Source organism: Mustela erminea, chromosome 12 (assembly GCF_009829155.1).
Source record: "Mustela erminea isolate mMusErm1 chromosome 12, mMusErm1.Pri, whole genome shotgun sequence".
Taxonomy (NCBI): domain Eukaryota; kingdom Metazoa; phylum Chordata; class Mammalia; order Carnivora; family Mustelidae; genus Mustela; species Mustela erminea.
The window spans coordinates 64,557,278-64,577,582 of NC_045625.1; the positions used below are offsets into that span (position 1 = coordinate 64,557,278).

General features: G+C 45.8%; 1 protein-coding gene across 8 annotated transcripts in view; it reads right to left on the reverse strand.

Moving 5' to 3' along the window:
• Positions 1-20,305, reverse strand: part of AOPEP (aminopeptidase O (putative)) — a 332,560-nt gene that overhangs the window by 9,632 nt on the left and 302,623 nt on the right. For all 8 annotated transcript variants that reach the window (XM_032308869.1, XM_032308867.1, XM_032308868.1 and 5 more), the window contains one exon: positions 12,231-12,347. In XM_032308869.1, coding sequence (XP_032164760.1) covers positions 12,231-12,347 — 117 coding nt within the window. The remainder of the gene's footprint in view (positions 1-12,230; positions 12,348-20,305) is intronic.

The following is a 20,305-nucleotide window of genomic DNA, read 5'->3' on the forward strand; positions in this document are numbered from 1 at the left end:
TCAGGACATGCCGGGGCTCCCCCTTATTTAGTTGTTCTCTCCTGGAAACAGGAGAGAGACTGCTGAAGAATAAGTCCACTCCCCACCCCAATGTCTTTTCAACCTGAGAATTTTCATGTATCCAGAACCAGTTTCCTACCAAACTCTGGAACAAGAGTTGGGAAATTTTCTCAGTCAAGGGCCAGACAGTGATGCTGGCTTTTTGCTGCCCATCTGCCACTGTACTGCCAAAGCGGCCTAGACGTCTATAAGTAGGTGGGCACAGCTATCTTCAGATAAAAGTTTATTTATCTGGGTGGGCGGGGCTGGCCTGGCTATACTTTGCTGACCCCTGCTTAGTAGGGCGGAAGTCTACACCCCAGGTCCCCAAGTGAGGCCAGGTGAAGGGGTGCTGGTAAACATTCAAGCCCCAAAGCTACCTGCATGAGGTCACAGAACACAAAGCTGGGAGGTCCTCGTGAGCTGGCTCAGGCCTCCATCCTGGTCCTGCCGGGAAATCTAGTACATTCCTAAATGTGGGGCCTCTGAGTCCTTTTCTCGCTGTGGGTTAAATTCCTTCAGAAACAGAGTGACCCTCAAGCCAGTGGGCCCAGCACAAATGCATATATAAGGCATCATGCATGGACAGGTGACCTGACATCAAGGAAACGCAGTCTTTGGGAAGAGTGACCCCCTACACCAGCTCACTCCTAGTCTCCCCACATTGTTGGAGCTTCCCTCTGAATCACCACACACCCAGATCCCATGCTTAGTAACACCTCACAATTCTTAAGGCTGTTTTATAGCTTTTACCTCAAGTTTCTTCTTTTTTCCCTTAATTTTTATGTTTTCCATGAAGCTATTTCAAAGAAATAAAACATTCTTTATGGGAATGCTCCCTCTAAGTCTGCTTGTTAACTAACAGACTAGTTTTCCAAAGTGGTTTTCAAACTTTTCTTGAACATCATTCTTCTAACTTTCAGTAAAAGTCAACTCTGAAACATTCTAAAGACAAATTAGAGAAAATAATGTTAGTGGTTCTTCAAGCAGTTTAAAAACCTCCACGTCAGGTAGGAAACACCTCTAAAATAAACCATAAACTTGTAGGGCCCTGAGTTCCTCAGAGCTGAAGTTTGAAAACCAGTGACTCAGAACTGTTGTGCCTGAAGAATAAATGGATTCACAAAGGCTGAGCAGACACTGCTGCAGACGTAAAAACAAGAGTTCAGTTCTGGGGGCGCCTGGGTGGCTCAGCTTTGGCTTAAAACGTGACCCCAGAGTCCTGGGATCACCCTGCATCAGGCTCCCTGCTCAGCGGGGAGTCTGCTTCTCTCTCTCTCCTACTCCTCTTGCTTGTGTTCCCTCTCTCACTGTGTCTCTGTCATATAAATCAATAAAATCTTAAAAAAAAAAAAAATTAGTTCTGGTAACTCAGTTAATGCCCCCAGGCTTGGTTCTCCTCGCCACGAGCCGCCCCCACCACACACACGAGCGCAGGTCAGAGAGAGGAAATCAGCCACGCTGCTTCTGTCACTGTCGTTCTGGAGCCAGGGTTTGGTTTGGTGCACATCAGTGTCCAAGCCTGAAAAAGCACCTGTGGCTCTGGAGGGAACTGCTTCCCTTGCTTTATCTTCAAACGTTGATGATCTTCACAGCAGCGTTCAACATGGATATATTATTTTGTGTTTTTCCTTTTCGATGCCTGCCGCTGTTGGGCTTACTAGAGTAGCGTAGCCCGCAAACCTTTGCTCAAAAACAGTGATGGGGATGCCCTTCTGTTAACTTACCACAGCTCCATTAAAGTCTGTGTGTCCCCCAAAAGTCCCAAAGTGTGTTAATTGCCTTTGGCTTTTTAACAAGGAGGCTGTGACATGAGATGGCACTGCCACAGCCCTGCCTCACTCAGCAACACTGGCGTTGGGCCCATCGGTGGGCATCCTTGATCTCACCCCTTTGGCCGAGCCCAGCAGCACTCCACGCCCACTGGCCACTGTCTTCAGCTTGTGTCTGAGATCTGAACCGTCCCCAGTGCTCGCGGACAGGCCGTGTTCCCTTGTCTGCCCATGTACGTACCTACCCTGAAACATACGCCTGGGGAGAGCAGAGGGGCCGGGCACCTTCAGGTCATCTCGAGGCCCCGTCTCGATGCCTGGCTTGACAAATGTTTGATAAATGTTCCTGATCGAATGTAGCCCTTTTAAAGACTCAGAATGCTTTCCAGCTACTTGGAAATTATAAGGCACAGTTGGAAGCTGTAAAATGCTTTGAAGAATGTCACCCATTCCTATTTATGACAGGAAGTACTCCCCTTTCTTTTCAGTCCTTTTGATTTTAAAATTTACTGTTAAAGGGGAAAAAAATCTATCTAGGAAACATGATCTGGGAAGCCCATTAAACCTCATTGAGAGTTCCATTTTATATCTGTAAACAGAAAGACCAAGGCTCACGGCTTGTGGGAATTACTAAGTCTAACACTGCAATAAATGAACCTGCTTTTTCAATTTGTGTCTGAAATTAGATTTAACTTTGCTCTAAAGCGGCTTTCCTGCTGGCGAGGGAAGCCGGTTCGGCAGCCTGGCAGCAAGAAGGCCTTCGCGGAGCGTGGCTCCAGGACAGACAGCGTCTCCAAGCCAGTGCTGCCTTCCACGGCCTGTGTGATGGTCTGGTGTGACTCACGAGAGAGAGGACAGACCCCTCAGCTGTGTGGCTGTCCCCTCAAGACATGCCACATCTGTGCCGTGACTCCAGCACTTCTCTTTGCTCCCATATTCCCTGCTCCCTTCAGCTGCCACCTTCATGCACTTTTTTGAAACAAGAAGGAACGAGAAGTTCCCGCATTTGCTGTCACAAAGCCGGGTGGGGAGGGTAAGGACAACAAATGCGGCATCAGGCTGTCTGGTCTCTCAGGGCTCTCACTACCCATGCCTGAGTCAGCCGGGGACGGACAACTGGTTGTAACCGGTCACAGCCAGATGTAACCAGAGCTGCAGCAACAGGCAAATCCTGGATCCTTCAGGACCGCCTCACACTTGGCATGTCCACCCAGAGCCCCCGGAAGGATAAATGGGATGACAAACGTCAAGGACTAGCAGAGGCAGCCTGACATAATTCACAAGGGCAAGTTCTAACCTTCCTTCCTTCTCCTGTGGACCTATTTCATGCTATTCAGTGCAACTGGCTTCAAAAAGCAGAACTCAGGAGCCCATGATGGGTCCGCCTTGAAATATGGCACAATTTGCCTTCCTTTCCCAACAAAACTGAGCACTGGATGGCAGTCCGTTCTAACGCGGAAGTCTGTGATTAGGAAGAAACACATTCCACCTTCTTTATTCCTTTCGTTACCATGTGACACACAGCCGGTACTGAAAAGAAGACTTTTACTAAAGTTGGCAGAAAGCGGGACCATGGGTAACCTCCTCCGATAAGCTCAGAAGGAACACCGGTGCCTTCTCTTACCTCTCCTCAGAGGCAGACTCGAGGCTGGAGGGCCTCCCTGACTCCATCAGAAAGGACCGTTCCCTCCTGGAGGGAGGGACCTAGTCACGTCAGGTGCTAGCTGCTGTTCCAGAAGACCTGGAGACTCGGGAAGGGTCATTCTCCAACAGGTAAGTATCAGATGCTGAGGATAAAGTAGTGAATAAAACAGACAACTCCTGTCTTCTTGAAACTTGTAGTCAACAGAAGGTCTAAGAAAAATCCAGGAAACCAGCAATACCTTTGTGAGAAACGCTGTGAGAGAATGTAACAGGGTGCCCCAGGGAACGGCGGGGTGGGGGGAGCAGAAGACTGAGAAGGAGCTGCACGACCGCAGCGCAGAAGACGACACCAGCTCCGGAACGAGGAGGCCTTCTGAGCCCAACTTCTAGCCATACCACACATGCTGCGAACATTTCACCCTCCCTTCCCTTCTTTTTAATGGCTATTTCTTTCAATACCCTCCCTATAAAACCACTATTCACAGCAGCCAAGATGTGCAAACCGTCCCTTGTCCCTCAGCTGATGGATGGATAACGGCTATAATGCATCCGATCGAACTATCTGGCAATACAAAAGGAATGAAGTGCTGATACATGCTAAGACACAGAGGATTCCGGAAAACAGGACGCGAAGTGAAAAGAAGCCGGTCACAAAAGGTCACATATCCTGTTTGTATGAATGTCCAGAACAGGCAAATCTAGACAGACAGACAGATGAGTGTGTTCCCAGGACCGGGGTTGCAGGCGGGGACAACAGCAAGGACAGCCACAGGCCACTGGGGTTTCTCTGAAGGAGGAGGATGATGTTCCACAATCATTTGTGGTGATGGTCACACGACTCTGCGAGGACACTAAACCACTGAACTGTATACTTGAAACAGTGACTCCAGTGGCCTCTGAATTATTTCTCAAAACTGTTATTAAAAACCACCCAGGAGTCAAGCTTGGGAAGGCTGTTTCAGCAAAGGGCACTGCTCTACAGAGTCTGTTCTGGAGGAAACTACCTGGTGACCTGACAGCAAAGCTATTTGCTCCCACCCACAGACGGGCAAGACCACTCGGGCTACGGAACACGGCTCCATGTCGTTCAAGGTGCAAGTGCAACAACGTGCAGACCAAGTAGCTTTTAAAAAATCAATGTTCCTGCCACCCCACAAAATGTAGCTGGTCCTTAAATTTCACACACTGACCCACACACAAAATGCCACAATTTGGATGTAAGTGGGAGCTTTTAATTTTTTAAACAATTTAAATCCAATTTTCCCTTTGCTCTCAGGGACCAGCACAAACACTCACACGAAAGGGCGTGCGTGGCCACAACAACAGTGTGGGAGCCACAGAGCACTGCCCCCCGCCCCACAGCAGCTGCCCCGGGGAGGGGCCCCCCACACAACTCAGGCAGAACCTGCATCCCATGTGTGGTACGTGGCTTCCACAGCTCGAAGGCTAGACTCCCCCAACCCTCAAATCCTGGTGTGACAGGAAACTAGGGAGCAGGAGACATGTCCAGGGGAGAAAAGCAATCTGGAAAGACGGAGAGTTCTGGCACAAGTGCCCCCTCCATTTCAGGGTATTTACGGGACACTTTACCTGTGAATATGGCTCCGTTCAGTTGTGTGAAAAAGATGCCAGTGTTCGTAGACAACAGTGTGCTTTTCTGCTGCAGACTTCAGCACAGAAATAGAGCACGAAATACCTAATCTACTGCTGGAAGAATAAAGAACCCAGAAGCACCAACATACATGTTCTTTCCCTTTTTTTCTATTTACAGATAAATTATAAATACCATTGACTGATTTTAAGTGTTTATTTAAATCGTCCATCTAAGGAACACTGAGCAGATTATGCCATTAATGGCTCATTTTTTTATCTTCATCACTTAACACACATTTGAACAGCCCCAGAATGCTAGAATGATTCAAGGTAAATGGAATACAAATCCCTGGGTTCAGGAACAAGAAAGGAATATTAATCTAAAATATAAAAGTTTTTTTTAACTCTTCATTTTGGATAAGTTCTGAAAAAATTCCTTTACCATAATATAGTAGGGGACAATTTGTTATAAGATTTCCATAGAAAAAACCTAGGGGCACCGAACAGTAACAAAGAAAGAAAACTCCAAGAAAGACCTAGAGATATCTTCATGACTTGGAAGGAAATGTTCTAAAAACGGTTTCAGAAACCAAATACAACAAAGGAAAAATACACAAATATAACTAAAGAATTATGTAAGAGCTCTGTTTTTTTCCCCACATCATTAAAGGCACAAGGTTTCAAAAGACAGGTATGTCTAAAGCAACTGAAGAAAATTACCCCAATCTCTTTTTTCAATCCCGCCCAAGCTTTCAAAACTCTAGAAAAGGAATTACAATACCCCGTCAAAGAGACGGCTGAGCACCACCACTGCCGCCGCCTCCTCCACCGGCTCCAAAGCACTGTCTTGGCTTTTTTAAAAAAACTGGGTATTAATTCACTCTATAGGTCACATCCAAAAGTTGGGGTTCAACAGCCTTTAACCTCTTGACTTGCAACCTGAGCTTAACCATGTCACCAAATCACCAAGTAGGACCCCTCGTCCCTGCAAAGAAATTGTGACAAACTGCCCCGTGCTGGATATGGCTGGTGTTTTGGGAAACTCCCACCTCATAACTCACCCTGAAAAACCACCTCGCTAATTGCCACACACCATTCTGACTCTCCACAATGGTCGTCGTCTTTTTTTTTTTTTTTTTTTAAATCCTTAATCCCAAAACTGCCTCATGGGGCTCTAGGCCAGGAGGGCACCTCCAGACAATGGTTAAGGATGTGGGGAGGTCCTGGGGTGTGTGCACAGCCTCTGAGAGGAGGGAGGAAGAGGCTCCCCTGCCCGGGGCCACCGTCCCACAGCAGCAGGCTCACGGGCCCCACAACGGCCAGACGATGGCATCGCTCTGCTGGTACATTGCGTGGGGGCTGACTGAGCAGGAGGAGGCATGGGGTTCAGGACGCAGCATTTTAAACGTAACCAAATGAGCATCCTGAAGTGGCAACAGAGCCTGAAGAGACAACAACTAACCTCTCCTCTAAACTGTTCTGTGAGGAAAACAAAATAGATGTGCCTTATTTCTTTTGTAGCTGGCATGCTATGGAAAAGCAACCAGAGGAGGGAAGGGGAAGGGGGAGCGGAACACTTCGGAAGATGACAGTGACCTTGAATGGAAGGTTAGCATTCAAAGGAACAGGCACAATCAGAGCAATGGGTCAGCTTTAGAATTCAGAGATGCAGCAACAGACTAACCTTTTTTTTTAAGATTTTATCCATTCACCCAACAGAGAGAGAGAGAGAGAGATCACAAGCAGACAGAGAGGCAGGCAGAGGGATGGGGGGGCGCAGGCTGAGACCCCAATGCAGGGCTCGATCCCAGGACCCTGAGACCACAACCAGAGCTGAAGGCAGAGGCTCAACCCACTGAGCCACCCAGGTGCCCCCGGACTAAGCTTTTATTCTCTGCCTTTTTAACAAGCCAAGATCTGTGAAACATGAAATTCTCTCAATTCACAAAAACTATGCTTTGGACCCAAACGAAATCAGAAATCAGCACCAGAGTTGTCAGACCACCGCACTCCTGGAATCATCCCCTCCGGACTTCAAAGACACGCTGCGGTGTTTTCTGTTCCAGCAAACAATGACTTCTCCTAGTTCCCACGTACCCAAATACACGCCCTCCCCACATATGTGAAGCCCACCATGGGAGGGGCCCTTTATCGGGTTTTCAAGGGCTCCTCAGCAGGAAGAGGAGGAAAGGCAGCAATGTGGGAAAGGTCTGTTCGATGTTTTTCCATTTGCAATCAACCTTGAACGTGCCCTTCTCGCAGCGGAGTAGTCAGATGCTGGCATGGCTTCTTCTGTGTTCTAGTGGTAAAACAGGTTTGTCCCTCTCTGCTAATCTGTTTCCTCAGATTTGCTTGCTACTACTGTGTTAGTTCTAAGTTCCTTCTTTTCCTTCCTGGTGAGAGATTTTGTTTTCACCTCTCCCAAGGTTACATTCTTTGGAGCCTCAGAAGTACAGCAGACTCAGGATGGCCTTTAAACGTTAACTACCTTTCTAGTTCCTCCATGCTGTGTTGTAACCAACTGTCAAGCACTTTATTAGATAAAAGGAAAAAATTGCCTTTTGTGAATCAGCCAGTGCTGTTGAGCTGGGGTTCTTAAATGGGGGTGACTCTGCCCCCAGGAGACATTTGGTTACGTCTGGAGACACTTTTGATTGCCAAATCGGGGGTGGGTGGCGCTGCTGCTAGCGCCTCATGGGTAAAGGCCAGCAATGCTAACCTTCCTACAAGGCCCAGGGCACCCCACAGCAGAGAATTACCTGGTCCAAAATGTTGGAAGTGCCAAGGTTAGGAAACCGCGATTAACAGCAAGTTCTCCCCTGCACCCTATCCCCCCACTCAAGAACTCTGTCATCTGATGGTTAGGGGCTCCTAACAGCTAGCTTATGCTTTTCTCTCCCCTATAAAGGTTGTTTCAGATAAATAACAAAATCTGACCATTTCACAACAAATGAAAGACTGTGAATTTGACGTGAACAGAAATGACACGAAAGCCATGAATGCTCGCAGACATTTTCTCGTATCGTGTTGTTAACAGTCCCATGAAGAAGGGGTTTAGGGCTCCATTTTAATCATGAGGAGACAGAGGCTCCATGGTTCCCAGGGAGGAACTAGGGGAAGTGGTGAGGAGAACCCTGATGTCACCCCGCCTGGCATTTTTCAAACCACAGGCTGAGACCCATTTGGTCCGTCATAAAATCAATTTATTGCATCACAATGCACATTGTTAAAGAAAATGAAATAGGAAGTAGGAAATGACAGTAAGTCTAAGAGTAAAACTGGTTTTGTGAAACTCTCTTTGCCACTTGGCTGTGACCATAAAAGCCAGAAGTCTGCAGTCCTGTCCAGGCAAAGGCTGTGCAGACAGGAAAATGGCACCAGAAAGGGGTCGACTTGGCTGTGGTCACCAGCCATTCAGGGGTCTGGGACTAGAGTGGAGCTCCTTACCAAAGCGGTGCCTTGGCCGGGACCAGGTGCTCAGCCGGGGAAGAGAGCAAGGCATGGATGAGGAGCTCCCAAGACCAGGAGCGGGCGCCATCCCTTCCCTCCCCGTGACCGGCCATGAAGGCGTGTCCCCTGACGGGAGACTAGAGGGCTGGTGCCCAGCTGTCCCACTCCAACCCAATCCAGCCCAGGAGACTTCCCCTTTCTGCCCTCAGTACTTCCCTGAACGCAATGAGGGGAGGAGCTGATGCTGGTAACGGCCTCTCCCAGAGAATTAATTTTCCGGCTCTGAAGCACCAGAGCAGAGAGGACACCTTGGAGACCCTCCGGACCAATGTCTTCTGTTCCCATCTAAGCCAAGTAAGATGCTGAGCTACTGATTCTGAATTTCTGAAAACTCACGACCACTCCGTGCTCTGTGCGCCCCTAATTTTGAAGTGCTTATCTGCAGTCCATAGAAAGAAATTAACTTCAAGGTCACTTGGGGACCTCTTGGGGAAAAAGGTCCCAGAGCCAAGCTGCGTGAATCCTTACCTCCCCCACCACAGCAGCTTCTGCTACAGTTCAAGAGACCTGCTACAGAGGGCAGGAAAGTCATCATTTAGAAGGGATCTTAGAAAATAGCCTTTGTTCCAAGAATCAGTTAAACTTCTATTTTTTAACTTTCATGGCTCTTTAGTTGAGACAATATGCTCAAAATTGTAGACGATGTATTTCTGTGAACTGAGGTTCCCCTCAGCTCATTTTCCATCCTGGTTAAAAGCAGCCCCACATATGGTTAGTAGTTTCGTAGCTCAGGATGTAAACGATGGGGGACTCCCGTACTTAGGGTTACTCTCCAGGCTAAGAAAGGCAAACATCCCCCCACCACCACCCCACGTTTCAGGTGGTGGCAATGAGAAGGGGCAGGCAAGGCACAAAATGACCTATGAGGACACGTGTGACTCTGCCCAGCTTCTGGTAACATTTGTCTTCTAGCACTCTTCTAGTAAGCCTGAGAGCACATGGCATCCCTCCCACGCCATGGGTGACACGCAGGCACCAGGAAGCCAGGGGGCCCATAACCTGGACTGGCGTGCAGAAGGCCGACACCCACCCAAGTGACATGCAGCACCCCGTGAACAACCCCAGCTTGGGTGCCACGTGCCGAAATCCTGACCGGCAGGCCTGACGCGCTGGGAACACAGCTGCAGCCCTGAAGCAAGAGCTGATCCAGACACTGAGCTACCTAGAGAAGCATTAAAAATAAAACTCCCAGTGGGGCTGCACGAGCCTGCCCACCCAGAGAAGGGAGGAGGGAAGGAAGGGCCCAGAGGGTGAGAGCACAGAAGGTGAAGCAGCCGCCGGACAGACGGCTCTGATTCACGGCAGGACAGGCCCCTCACACAGCTGAGCATACTCGGGTGGGACGCATCGAAAACGTGCTGCTCTGCAAGCACAGGAGCGCCACAGCCCACCGAGCAGGCTGGGCCGTAAGCAGCTGGAGACTCCGCTTCAGTGAGCTGTGGCAACGCGGTGGCCCATTCCAGGACAGTAAGGACAGCCTTTCCGTACACCTTGGAGACACAGGGAAACGACCACTCCCTGCTCTGTGCTGGAGAGCCCTGTTGTCTCTGAGGCTGAAGTCTTGGTCCCAAGTCCCAGCACCCTGGACAAAGAGCAGCAGGGCCGTAACTCACACTGCTCTTTGCCAGGAAAGTCACTCCAGAGCCCTTTCCCACAGGCGTGCTCCAGACACAGCCTGCCACACTCCAGTAAATTCAGCCAGCTTTCCAAAGACTGCTTATTTACGACATATTTCAAAGCTCTGATAATGACTGAAAAGGACGATCCTTACTTATCTAGGTCAAGGAAAAGCACCGAGAATAAAGTCAGAATCCTTAAGACCTTCCCATCAAATAATAATTCTTTCACCCATGCAATGTACTGTCACTTAAAATAAAGGCAGATGGTTATTCAACTAAATTCCTACTAATCAACGTCACAAGAAATCACACTTAACTAATAAAGTTTCTAGAAAACGGCCTGCTTGGCCAAAATCTTGTTGCTTTTCTGGTTCTGAGTGACATTTCAAGGAAACTTCAAAGTGAGACGAGCTGTCAGTAACTCACTCCATGCCAGGACCTCAGAGAACCTAGGAAAGGGGCCGGGTGGAAGCTCACTGTTAGAAAAAAATCCCAACTGCATGCCACAGCCTCAAGGCTCTCTTCAATCTGGCCCCCAGTCCACCCCTGACTTCAACCCAGCAGGCCCCAGAGCAGGGGTCAACAAACTCCAGATAAAGCAGGCCAAGTCAGCCTGCAGCTAGGAGTGCTGTGTATTCTTTAGAAGAGTTTTATTTAAAAGGAACAACAAGGCGGTAAAACAGGGTCTTGAGCCTCGCAGCTTCCAGGCACAGAGTGACAGGTGCTGGCGCCTGCTCTGATCCGCCTGCCCTCGCCTGTCCACTACCGGTCACGGGGGCCTGGCATTTCAGAAGAATTCAGCTCTGATTAAAACATAACCTCATGCCTATAAATAAAATGTCTTTTACACACTAATTAAAAATAACAGGCTGGCATTTGGAAACTCCCATAAACAAAAATATAAGAGTTGAAATAAAGAGCAACAGTAAACTGTCTGATCTAAGCTCAGGTGGGTAAAAAGCCACATGTGTCTTCTCTGAAGTTTTTCCATTAACTCCTGAATTTATGGTGCTTTAAAATGGGTAACAATGTCCATCTTACCTTTTAATTTAACAATGTCACAGTGAGCTTTTCCTGATTTACTCCATTTTAGTGGCTGTGTAAGTTTTCATGGTTAACCCAACATACATGAAATATTTCAAAATTGTAATCCATAAGTAGAAATTATGAAATAATTTGTTTTGTACACCATGTCTTCAATATCCATGATGCCTTTTACACTCGTGGCATATCTCACAACAGCCACGGATCACACACTCAAGAGCCGCGTGTCCCCAACAGGCTTCCACTGGGCCCTGGATGGGTCTCAAATGTTCAGTCACTTCAACCGAACACAAACCAAACTTGCTTGCAATTTTAGGAGTTTTACATAAAAGAGTTTTTCATGCTGTGACCATGTGCTTATTTTTTACTTCAGATGACTTAATACAATAAATATTTACTATTTTATGTATATAAAAACTCCTGGAATTCATCTTGGGATTCACACCACATTCTTCACAATAAGCTAAAAGATACTACGAACCACATCATATTGCTTTCCCACAAGCATCCAGTTTTGCTTTTCAAACCATGGCTGTTAGATTTAGTTCTCATTTCCTTTACACATGGCTCCTTTCCTGTCCTAACTGAATGCAACCAGGAAGTTCTGGCACGTCTGAGCCGAGTTTCCTTAATGTGCAGCAGGATGGCGTGACCATGCACAGAACGACCCGCCTGAGTCTGTAATTCAAAAACACTCCACCCTGTCTGCTCGTTCCTTTAAGAGACTTATGTCTGACTTTATGATTTAAGGAGTAAACGGGAAAAATCTCAGGACCTCAAGAGAGCCTAGTGACAGCCAGGATCAGAAGCCCCCTCCCAGAGTGAGCACAACCAGGGAGCGGATCACACTCTGCTCACTGAAGTAAGTACCTGCTCCGCACTCAGGAGCACACAGCACAGACACCGCTAAGGGAAAACAGCAGTTTCAACGGCCTGGAAGGCAATGGGACCCTCACTGGTCACCAACAGCGGGGGCCACCGTCTACACCCCAAGTGCCATCCTGGTTACCTCTGCATCCTGTTGGGGGAGGTGGTACATCTTCTCAAGGCTGTGCAGAGTTCGGGCAGTCAGAGTCTTCTGCTCCAAGAGATGCTCCAGAAGCAAGACGAGCTGGTCTGGGAGGAGCTGAGGGCAAAAGCAAAAAGTCTGTGAAAAGACTAGAGACTTGACCTTGGTAAAATCTCAGAGCTTACACCATATCCCCAAAGACACTGCACTCTGGGGCCTGATTAAGCCCCATTCTCCATGGCTTTTCGTGTCAGTTCTATATTTAGAGCAGATCAAAAGATCCAATGTTTATCTTTTTATTTTTAGGTTGTACAATGTGTTTTTTTTAAGGTGTGCAACATGATGACTGAATATACATATGTGCTGTGAAATGATAAAAACTGTACTGAGCTTAATAAAACATTATCATGGTTCATTAGAGTTCTTTCTTTATGGCATGTAAATGCCAGAAAATATCATTTCACGCAGATAAAGATTCAAGAAGCCATCTGATCTTAAGCGAATAGAGAAGAAGAAACAGTTTTCAGATTTCCTGTACCACCTAAGCCTTGCAAATGTACAGCAAGAAATAAACGGGCACATGATGAAACAAGAACCAGTTCTCACAACCCCCCATTATAAAAGTTTAAAGTTTACTATTCCATTAAAAAATTTAAAATGATTGTACAGGTGATTTTATACATGTGTGTATGTATAATCTTCACACACACAATGCACAAGATCACTCTTCTTACTCCTGAGTTTTCGTACAGTCAAAAAATGGTGTTTATCACTTAAAGGCATAGAGAGGAAGACGCTTTCATAGGACATAAAAAACAATGAAGATTTATGTGCCAACAGTATTTGTGAAATCCAAGAACTTAAAATGTCTTATTCACTACTGAACTGGATCAGCCCCGACCACTGGGCAGTGCTCAAATAAGCTTAAATGTTTATTTGGTGGAGGAAAAAACAAATTTAAGATACATTTTGTGGGAACTGTAGAAACTGAAAAATATTTATTCTGAAGTCAGGGTTTTAAAATTATGACTTTGAATTCCATTATTATCTACATTTAGCTTTTTCTCCCTCCCTGCTTATGACCAGATAGGCCCCATCCGCTAACTCGATTTTACAGGTCTAGAAGTCAATCCTCTATCAACAGAACATTCACACCACCACCTGGACTTTAATCCCCACGTTGTCACTTCAAAAGAAAACTTAAGAATCACTGGCTTCTCTTGCTACCTTCTCTACCTTTAGGCCCCCAGTTGTGGACTCTGCCCCACCCCCATTTCCAAACACACACACACAGACACTGCCCAACACGCACGGAGGAAAGCGGAGTAGAGAGCATGCACCATATTCCCCAGGCACCTTCACAGTGAAAGCATTTCTTGTGCTTTCTCACAGTGCCCTTCTAAGTGCTAATAAAACTGCTTTCCTAGAGAAAAACACGGATGTACATCACTTGGTTCCTGGGCATTTTTATTTTATAACATCACTTCATTCCCCTTAGACTCAATGCTGTGGATCCTCTCTCAGGTTAACAGGGCTGAAACAAGGTGTCTTCAGCAGAACTAGAGGGTTACAACCAGCACTGACCCGTCAGGTCCTACAGGAGGACTCAAAGAACAGCTAACACTTCATTTTCTTTCCATTGTAAGTCATGTGCCTTTAAAATGTTTAAAGATATCAAATTACTATGTAACAACCAGTAACAAAAATGCCAGTTTTTCATTTTTTATAGTTTCCGACACATGAGGCTTTTATATTTTCAAAAATTTGCTGTTTTATAAAACAGCCCAAATCCAGGGCTCTAGGGAGCCTCTAGGGAACCTCCTCACCGTCCACACCACGAGCAATCTCCTCAGGCCCTGCCTGGAGCCCAGGCTCCCTCAGCCCTCCTTCCCACCCACAGCATCCTGCGGCCTCCCTCTCCAGATCTTTCTTACATTCCAAGAAGGGCCTTTCTCTGGTGGAGGCTCATCCTTCAGCCCCAGTCTTAATACACCCCTCAGGTGCCCTTAGGTCACTCTCCAACTGTCCTCCTGCACTTGAGCCCACTTCACAGAGCCAGCCTTTCTCCCCCATCACGGTCTCTCACACCTCACCAGGGCCCTTTATAAAGTGTGTCCCAGTTGCCCCCAGCAGGTGGTGGCCTGGCTTCTGCCTCTGCAGGGGCTGTGGAGGGGAGAGCCCCAGAGGAGTCAGAGGCCCATCCAGCCCTACACTGTGATGCCCTGATGGGCACTCTCAAAACTGCTAGCCAGCCCCAGGAGTAAGAGCTTGACATCGAGGCCACTCTAGATGCAGGAAGCTGGCCTCTGGGTAAGGGCCCACCCGACAGAGCACAGAACCCCCATCAGCGGGCGGCGCAGGCCCTGCTGGCTTACTAAGCCCAGCAGGAACCGGCCCTGCCAACCTGCGGAGTTATAGGGAAGGAGCAGGAAGGAAAGCATCTCCCTATTACGTGTATGCACTTACAAAGAAGCCTATTGTTACAACTCAAGTTTAGGACTTGCTTTAAACTAGAGAGACCGAAGGAGGGAAGAAGCCCTTGAGTAAGCTGATTCACCTGGTCCTTAACTTACCCCAAATGGGTTAACCAACAAACACAACTCCAGTTTAAAACCAAAGAATTACTAGCTTGTGAACCAATCAAGATGTCTGGATTCATACTTTTATATCCTAAAGTTTTCTTCTGAGCAGAAAGGTCACACATCCTCACAGAGAAACAAAACCAAAGGATCACTGAAGACCTTTGTCCTCCTCAAATTTTCCACGATGGAAAAATATTTAAAGCCAAGCCCCCTGCCTGAAGAGGGACAGCGGAGATGGATGGCAGGGGGTCCAACCCTTAGGGCTCTTGAACACGTTTCATTTACTCTAACAGGAGAGGCAGACAGCAGGCCGCACGCCCCGCCAGAGAGCCCCCTGACCCCGGCAGCGCTGCTGGAGGGTCGGCCTGTGCCGCCTGTTCAGGGCAGGCAGAAGGCAACGAGGACCCACACAGAGGCCAGAGACCCTTTCTCTGGAAGGAATGCCGGGAGTTCTGCTAGTCCTATGCTTCAGAGCAGGCTTGCAGAAATGCTTCTCTCTTAGTAAACAACCTGTAGCCATCTGGCTTCCAACTGCGACTCTTCCAATTTACCAGGAAAAACGCAGTTTCAAAACAATGAGGAAAGTAGAGAAAATCAGCGATCAAAGGCTATTTTAGTACACAGACAATAAAACTGATTCAGTATCTTTCATTCACAAATAAGTAAACATTACGTATTTTTTTACATGACATTACAGACCCCGAAAAAAGAAGATATGAAAGCAAAAATGTGGTAAGCAGCTCCCTTTAATACAGTACATTTCTCTTCATAAAATAAACATTTACTCCCTGTAAAGCCACCCTACAATGAAAAAGTACTATGTAATACACCAAAGCGTTCGCACAGCAGCAGGGAGTGAGCGGACACCAGCGAACGTGCTCAAAATGCGGTCCTGGGCACCCCCCACCCCCGCGCCAGCAGCTGGCACCACGGCGACGGGAAATGCGTGGGTCAGTCCACCCCCGCCCACGTAGGAATCAAATTAAATTTCACATGACTTCTAGGCCAACTGTATTTTAATGCAGCAGTACTGAGAGCTTCCGTCACACTATGGGGTGATTAAAAAAAATAAAGTGCGTGTCTCAGAACGTTATCTCCTGAGAAAGCAGCTCCTCCGAACAGTATACGAGAACATGCCTTTCTTCCTGAGGGTCTGATGTGCTTGCGCCGCAGTCTCACAGTGACAGGAATAGAAGGTCCCTTCCTTTGCACAGACAAGGACTTCATGATGTGGTGATTATTTTCCATAGGGAAACCACATGGCATTTTATGAATTCATCTGCCTCAGAAACTTAGACAAAATAAGACAGCGGGGTGCCAAAGCCATGTATGTACTGTGTGTGTGAAAGAGAACTTCAAGGCACTGTAAAACTTACTTAAATAAAAAACGTAAAATGCTAAAGGGGGTCAGTCAATACAAATGCTATTTGTTCAGGATTTAGAAGTCTGCACTCTTGCTTTGAGGAGGGAGGATTCTGGAGTCACGAATTACCCAGAAACGTACAAAGAAGAAAGAAGTCTACCTGGTATTTTTCCCAGTCCACTGAAGAGCTGAGGGAAGCCACACAACTCTGAACGGTTTTTAAAGAGTTTCCACACAGGCTCTTGAAAGAAAATATGAATTTTCCAAACCCACCCTCCTAGTCTACAAGCAGCACAAAGCAAACAAGCCCTGACTCTTCCAGAAGCCCCTCACCGCTGTCAGAGGGGCATCACTCACTCCCGGCTCCCAGAGGACCACCCACGCAACTTGAGCCCCTCCACCATGTCTGCCATTAGCAGGACGCAGTACAGGCCAGCTCACGCCTGGATCAGAAAATGTCACCAAGACGTCCCACCACTGACCTTCCAAAGGCAGGAACCAACTCGAAGCAGCGCCACCGCTGCCTGCAGCACTTCAGGAGGAGGGCGCCTCCCCTCGGGGCCCAGGCCGCCCGCCCGCGGCAGCCGCACACAGAGGAAGTCTCCTAGAGGCTCCCAGACGGGGAATGAGCCTGGGACTGAGGCAGCCACCGACTGACGGTGGCGTGAGTTCTATTATTACCCCATTATCACTCTGGATCGGTGCCTAAATGAAGCCTGCTTCCTCCCTGCTGCCATTTCCTTTTATCCTGGCTGGAGACTAAAAGCGGATCAATGGGGGCAATACATATGATGTCACTTCAATTTACAGCAACAGCCTACCTCCTTCAGTCTGTCTGAAATACACAGAAAGATCAATTCTTCCCAAAAATGGTTAAAAAATGCTTAGGGAGCATTCTTCTTCCAGAAAAGCATTCTCTGCTATATTTGTCTATGTTACTACGGCAGGAACTGTTTACACTGAACAAAAACAGAAGAAATGGGGGAGGGAGAAAAATCTCAAATTCTCCTGTATGCTGGAGACTTGCTGGCTGAAATTCAACAGAAGCGGGGTCCAAACCAGAACTGAAGCAGCTGACCTTTCAAAGTCACAGGCTTTCAGGTGCAGAGGCACAAGAGAGACAGCAGTTCTGTGCCCTTTGGATTAAAAAGGTAATCCCATAGATATAAAAAGTCTTTTCTAGAAAATTTCCCTAAAGTCGAATAAATTCCTTTCTGCTCTTCCCAGAAAACACACACCACACCATACAGCCTCAGGTGCCCCCCAGGCCACAGTGCGAGAACAGACAGTGCCCCTTCGTGTACTCTTCTCCTTATGGGCAACAGGAACGGACTACAGGACCCAACGTCAAGCCTTAACAGATAATTTTTCAGATGGTGCTCTGACCCAAAATAAAACAAAATAAGTAAAAACCTCTAAGTTATATAAATTTTTGTATCATGACTTCTGAAAATGGGATATAATTACAATAGAATTTAAAATATTCCTCAAAACATAGGAATTCTCCTTCCTTACAACCCCAGAGCCCTGGTGAAGCAGACCTTCCAGACCCCAAACACCAGGACTATGTTCTTCACGTTGATGTCAGAATATGAACTTCCATCATCTGTCATTTTCCTAATGATAAATGTTTTTAAGTGCAAAAATTAAATTACTTAATATGTACACAGACAAGTGTATGCCTAAGAGCTGTTGTCAACTAAGGTATCATGATATAACTAAAAAATATTCTTGGTTTAAACTCAGTAATTTGTATAGAGAAAAAAGTAATTGGTTTGAGTTGCTACTGAAAACAAACTAAAAGCAAAACTTACAAAAGAACAATCAATCCCTACATGCTAACACAAAAACTTAATACACTTTAAAGAATTGCCAAATTTAAGAAAAGAAGTCCCAGGTCTTTTATATTTTGGGGACACAAACTCCATTTACCAACAAATGAAAGTCACCAAATAAAATAATTAAGAGTGAAAATAATTTCCTTCAAAATACAGAAAGCAATCAACAGACATACTTAGCCAGCATAGTCCTTTGTGATTTTTCAAACATCTTTAAGGACTATGCCTGTAGTCAAATTTTAGTAGGAAAATTCAAGCAGAAGCAAATATTCATATAATTCATTTCACAGGGGGAAAAAAATGCAAAACATTTTGGGAAACAAAAATATAGTAGGGCGCCTGGGTGGCTCAGTGGGTTAAAGCCTCTGCCTTCCGCTCAGGTCATGATCCCAGGGTTCTGGGATTGAGCCCTGCATCAGGCTCTCTGCTCAGCAGGGAGCCTGCTTCCCCCTCTCTCTGTCTCTGCCTGCCTCTCTGCCCACTTGTGATCTGTCTGTCAAATAAATAAATTAAAAAAAAAAAAACTACATGGTTGTCTTTAAATACAATAAAAAAAATATACAGTAAACTCCCCTTGCACACATTTCTTGCCATCTTACCATACTACAGAAATAGCTCCCCCTCATTCTTTTTAATAGCTGCATAGTATTCCATTATGTGGTTCCATACCATGGCTACAATCTGACATATAAAACCAGTTGACAGTTTTCACAATAAACGTATACACATGCTGGACCTTAGGGGGCCATAAATTAGTATGCAACTGTAATTTTGAGTTAGAAAATATTACTAGTTATAAGTTAGGAATTCCAGCTCATAAGACATATACTCTTTGTTTTTGTTTGTTTGTTTGTTTTTTTAAGACATATACTCTTATTCGAAATAAATACATCAGAATTATAGACAATATTGTCTATAATACAATAATTAACATTGTCTATTAATACATCAGAATTATAGACAATACTATTTTTTTAAATCATGTCAAAAACATTTCCCAATAATTTACTTAATAAAGAGATCTACTTTATGAAGAAATTCAATACTGCAATCTAATTTAAGCACTGAAATATAGACAATATTATTAATTCTAAGATTCCTGTTAGAAAAAAACCTGCAAATCAAGAAAAGTTAGAAGTACTCTGATACCTGTAAGCATGCCAAATTCTTTAGAAAGTCTTAAACAAGCCTGACTTTGAGCATGCCACTGTTGTCATGGCAGAGTGAATGGACTGATCACTTAGGAATTTATAGGTTTTTTTCCTTCATGAGTAATGATTTTCTTGAGAAGCATAAAATTCAGATCAGGAATTGTGTCCCTTTGGCCCCTTTGGCTATTGTTCTGGCAGGTTGCTGGGTAAGCAAAACAGACACGAAGATCCTAAGTACTCTGGTAATATTCTGGGAATTTCCAACGTGAGATGTTCACAAAGATTTATGTTCCAAAATGTATCACGATATAAACCATTAATGTACACATGGCCATAAAAGCTGAGGAGGGTTGTATTTTATGCACTTTAAATAATGGGCATTGTGTCAGCATATAGTTTGGTTAATACTTTTACAAAAGCTGGGGAAATTAAGTTAGCAGATGAAATTGTGACCCTTATATAATGTGAAAACATGAGAATGATTGATGCGCCGGTCAGTTATATCAGAATCCTCTCTGCTAATGACGGTGTTGGTTTTAATCTCTGTGGTGTCACTTTTGGAAGTACCGCGACCAACCCAGGGCTCAATAGTAGAGCGCATGACCTGCCTGGTCTTTTCCTTTTTTCCTGCCTTCAGCTGTAAACTATTTTTCTTAAATCATGTCAAAAACATTTCCCAATAACTTACTTAATAAACAGAAGATCTACTTTATGAAGAAATTCAATACTGCAATCTAATTTAAGCACTGAAATGTGTAAATGATTAAAGCACGTGCTCTAACGAAGTGCTGAGCTAGCACCTGGCAACTGGGCGGGCTTCTGTGAAGAGGTCTTGTTAGTACGGGCAGAGTCTCTAGCACCAGTGTCACAAGAAACCTGTCAGCATCTCTCTAGTCTTAGAACAACAATACCTGAAAATAACACAGGTCTCCGAAGTTCAGATTTCCATGCTTCTCCATAAAGATGCTAACACCATCAGATAGAAGACATTAGTTCTGTGCACACAACACTCAAACACTGCTATAAATCCTATATTTTCTGAATGCTTTGCATATATAAAGCATTGCATCAAACAGCTGCATCCTCGGATTTTTATGTTGTCACTTACAATATAAATGAACTATCAAATATTTTCAGTTTT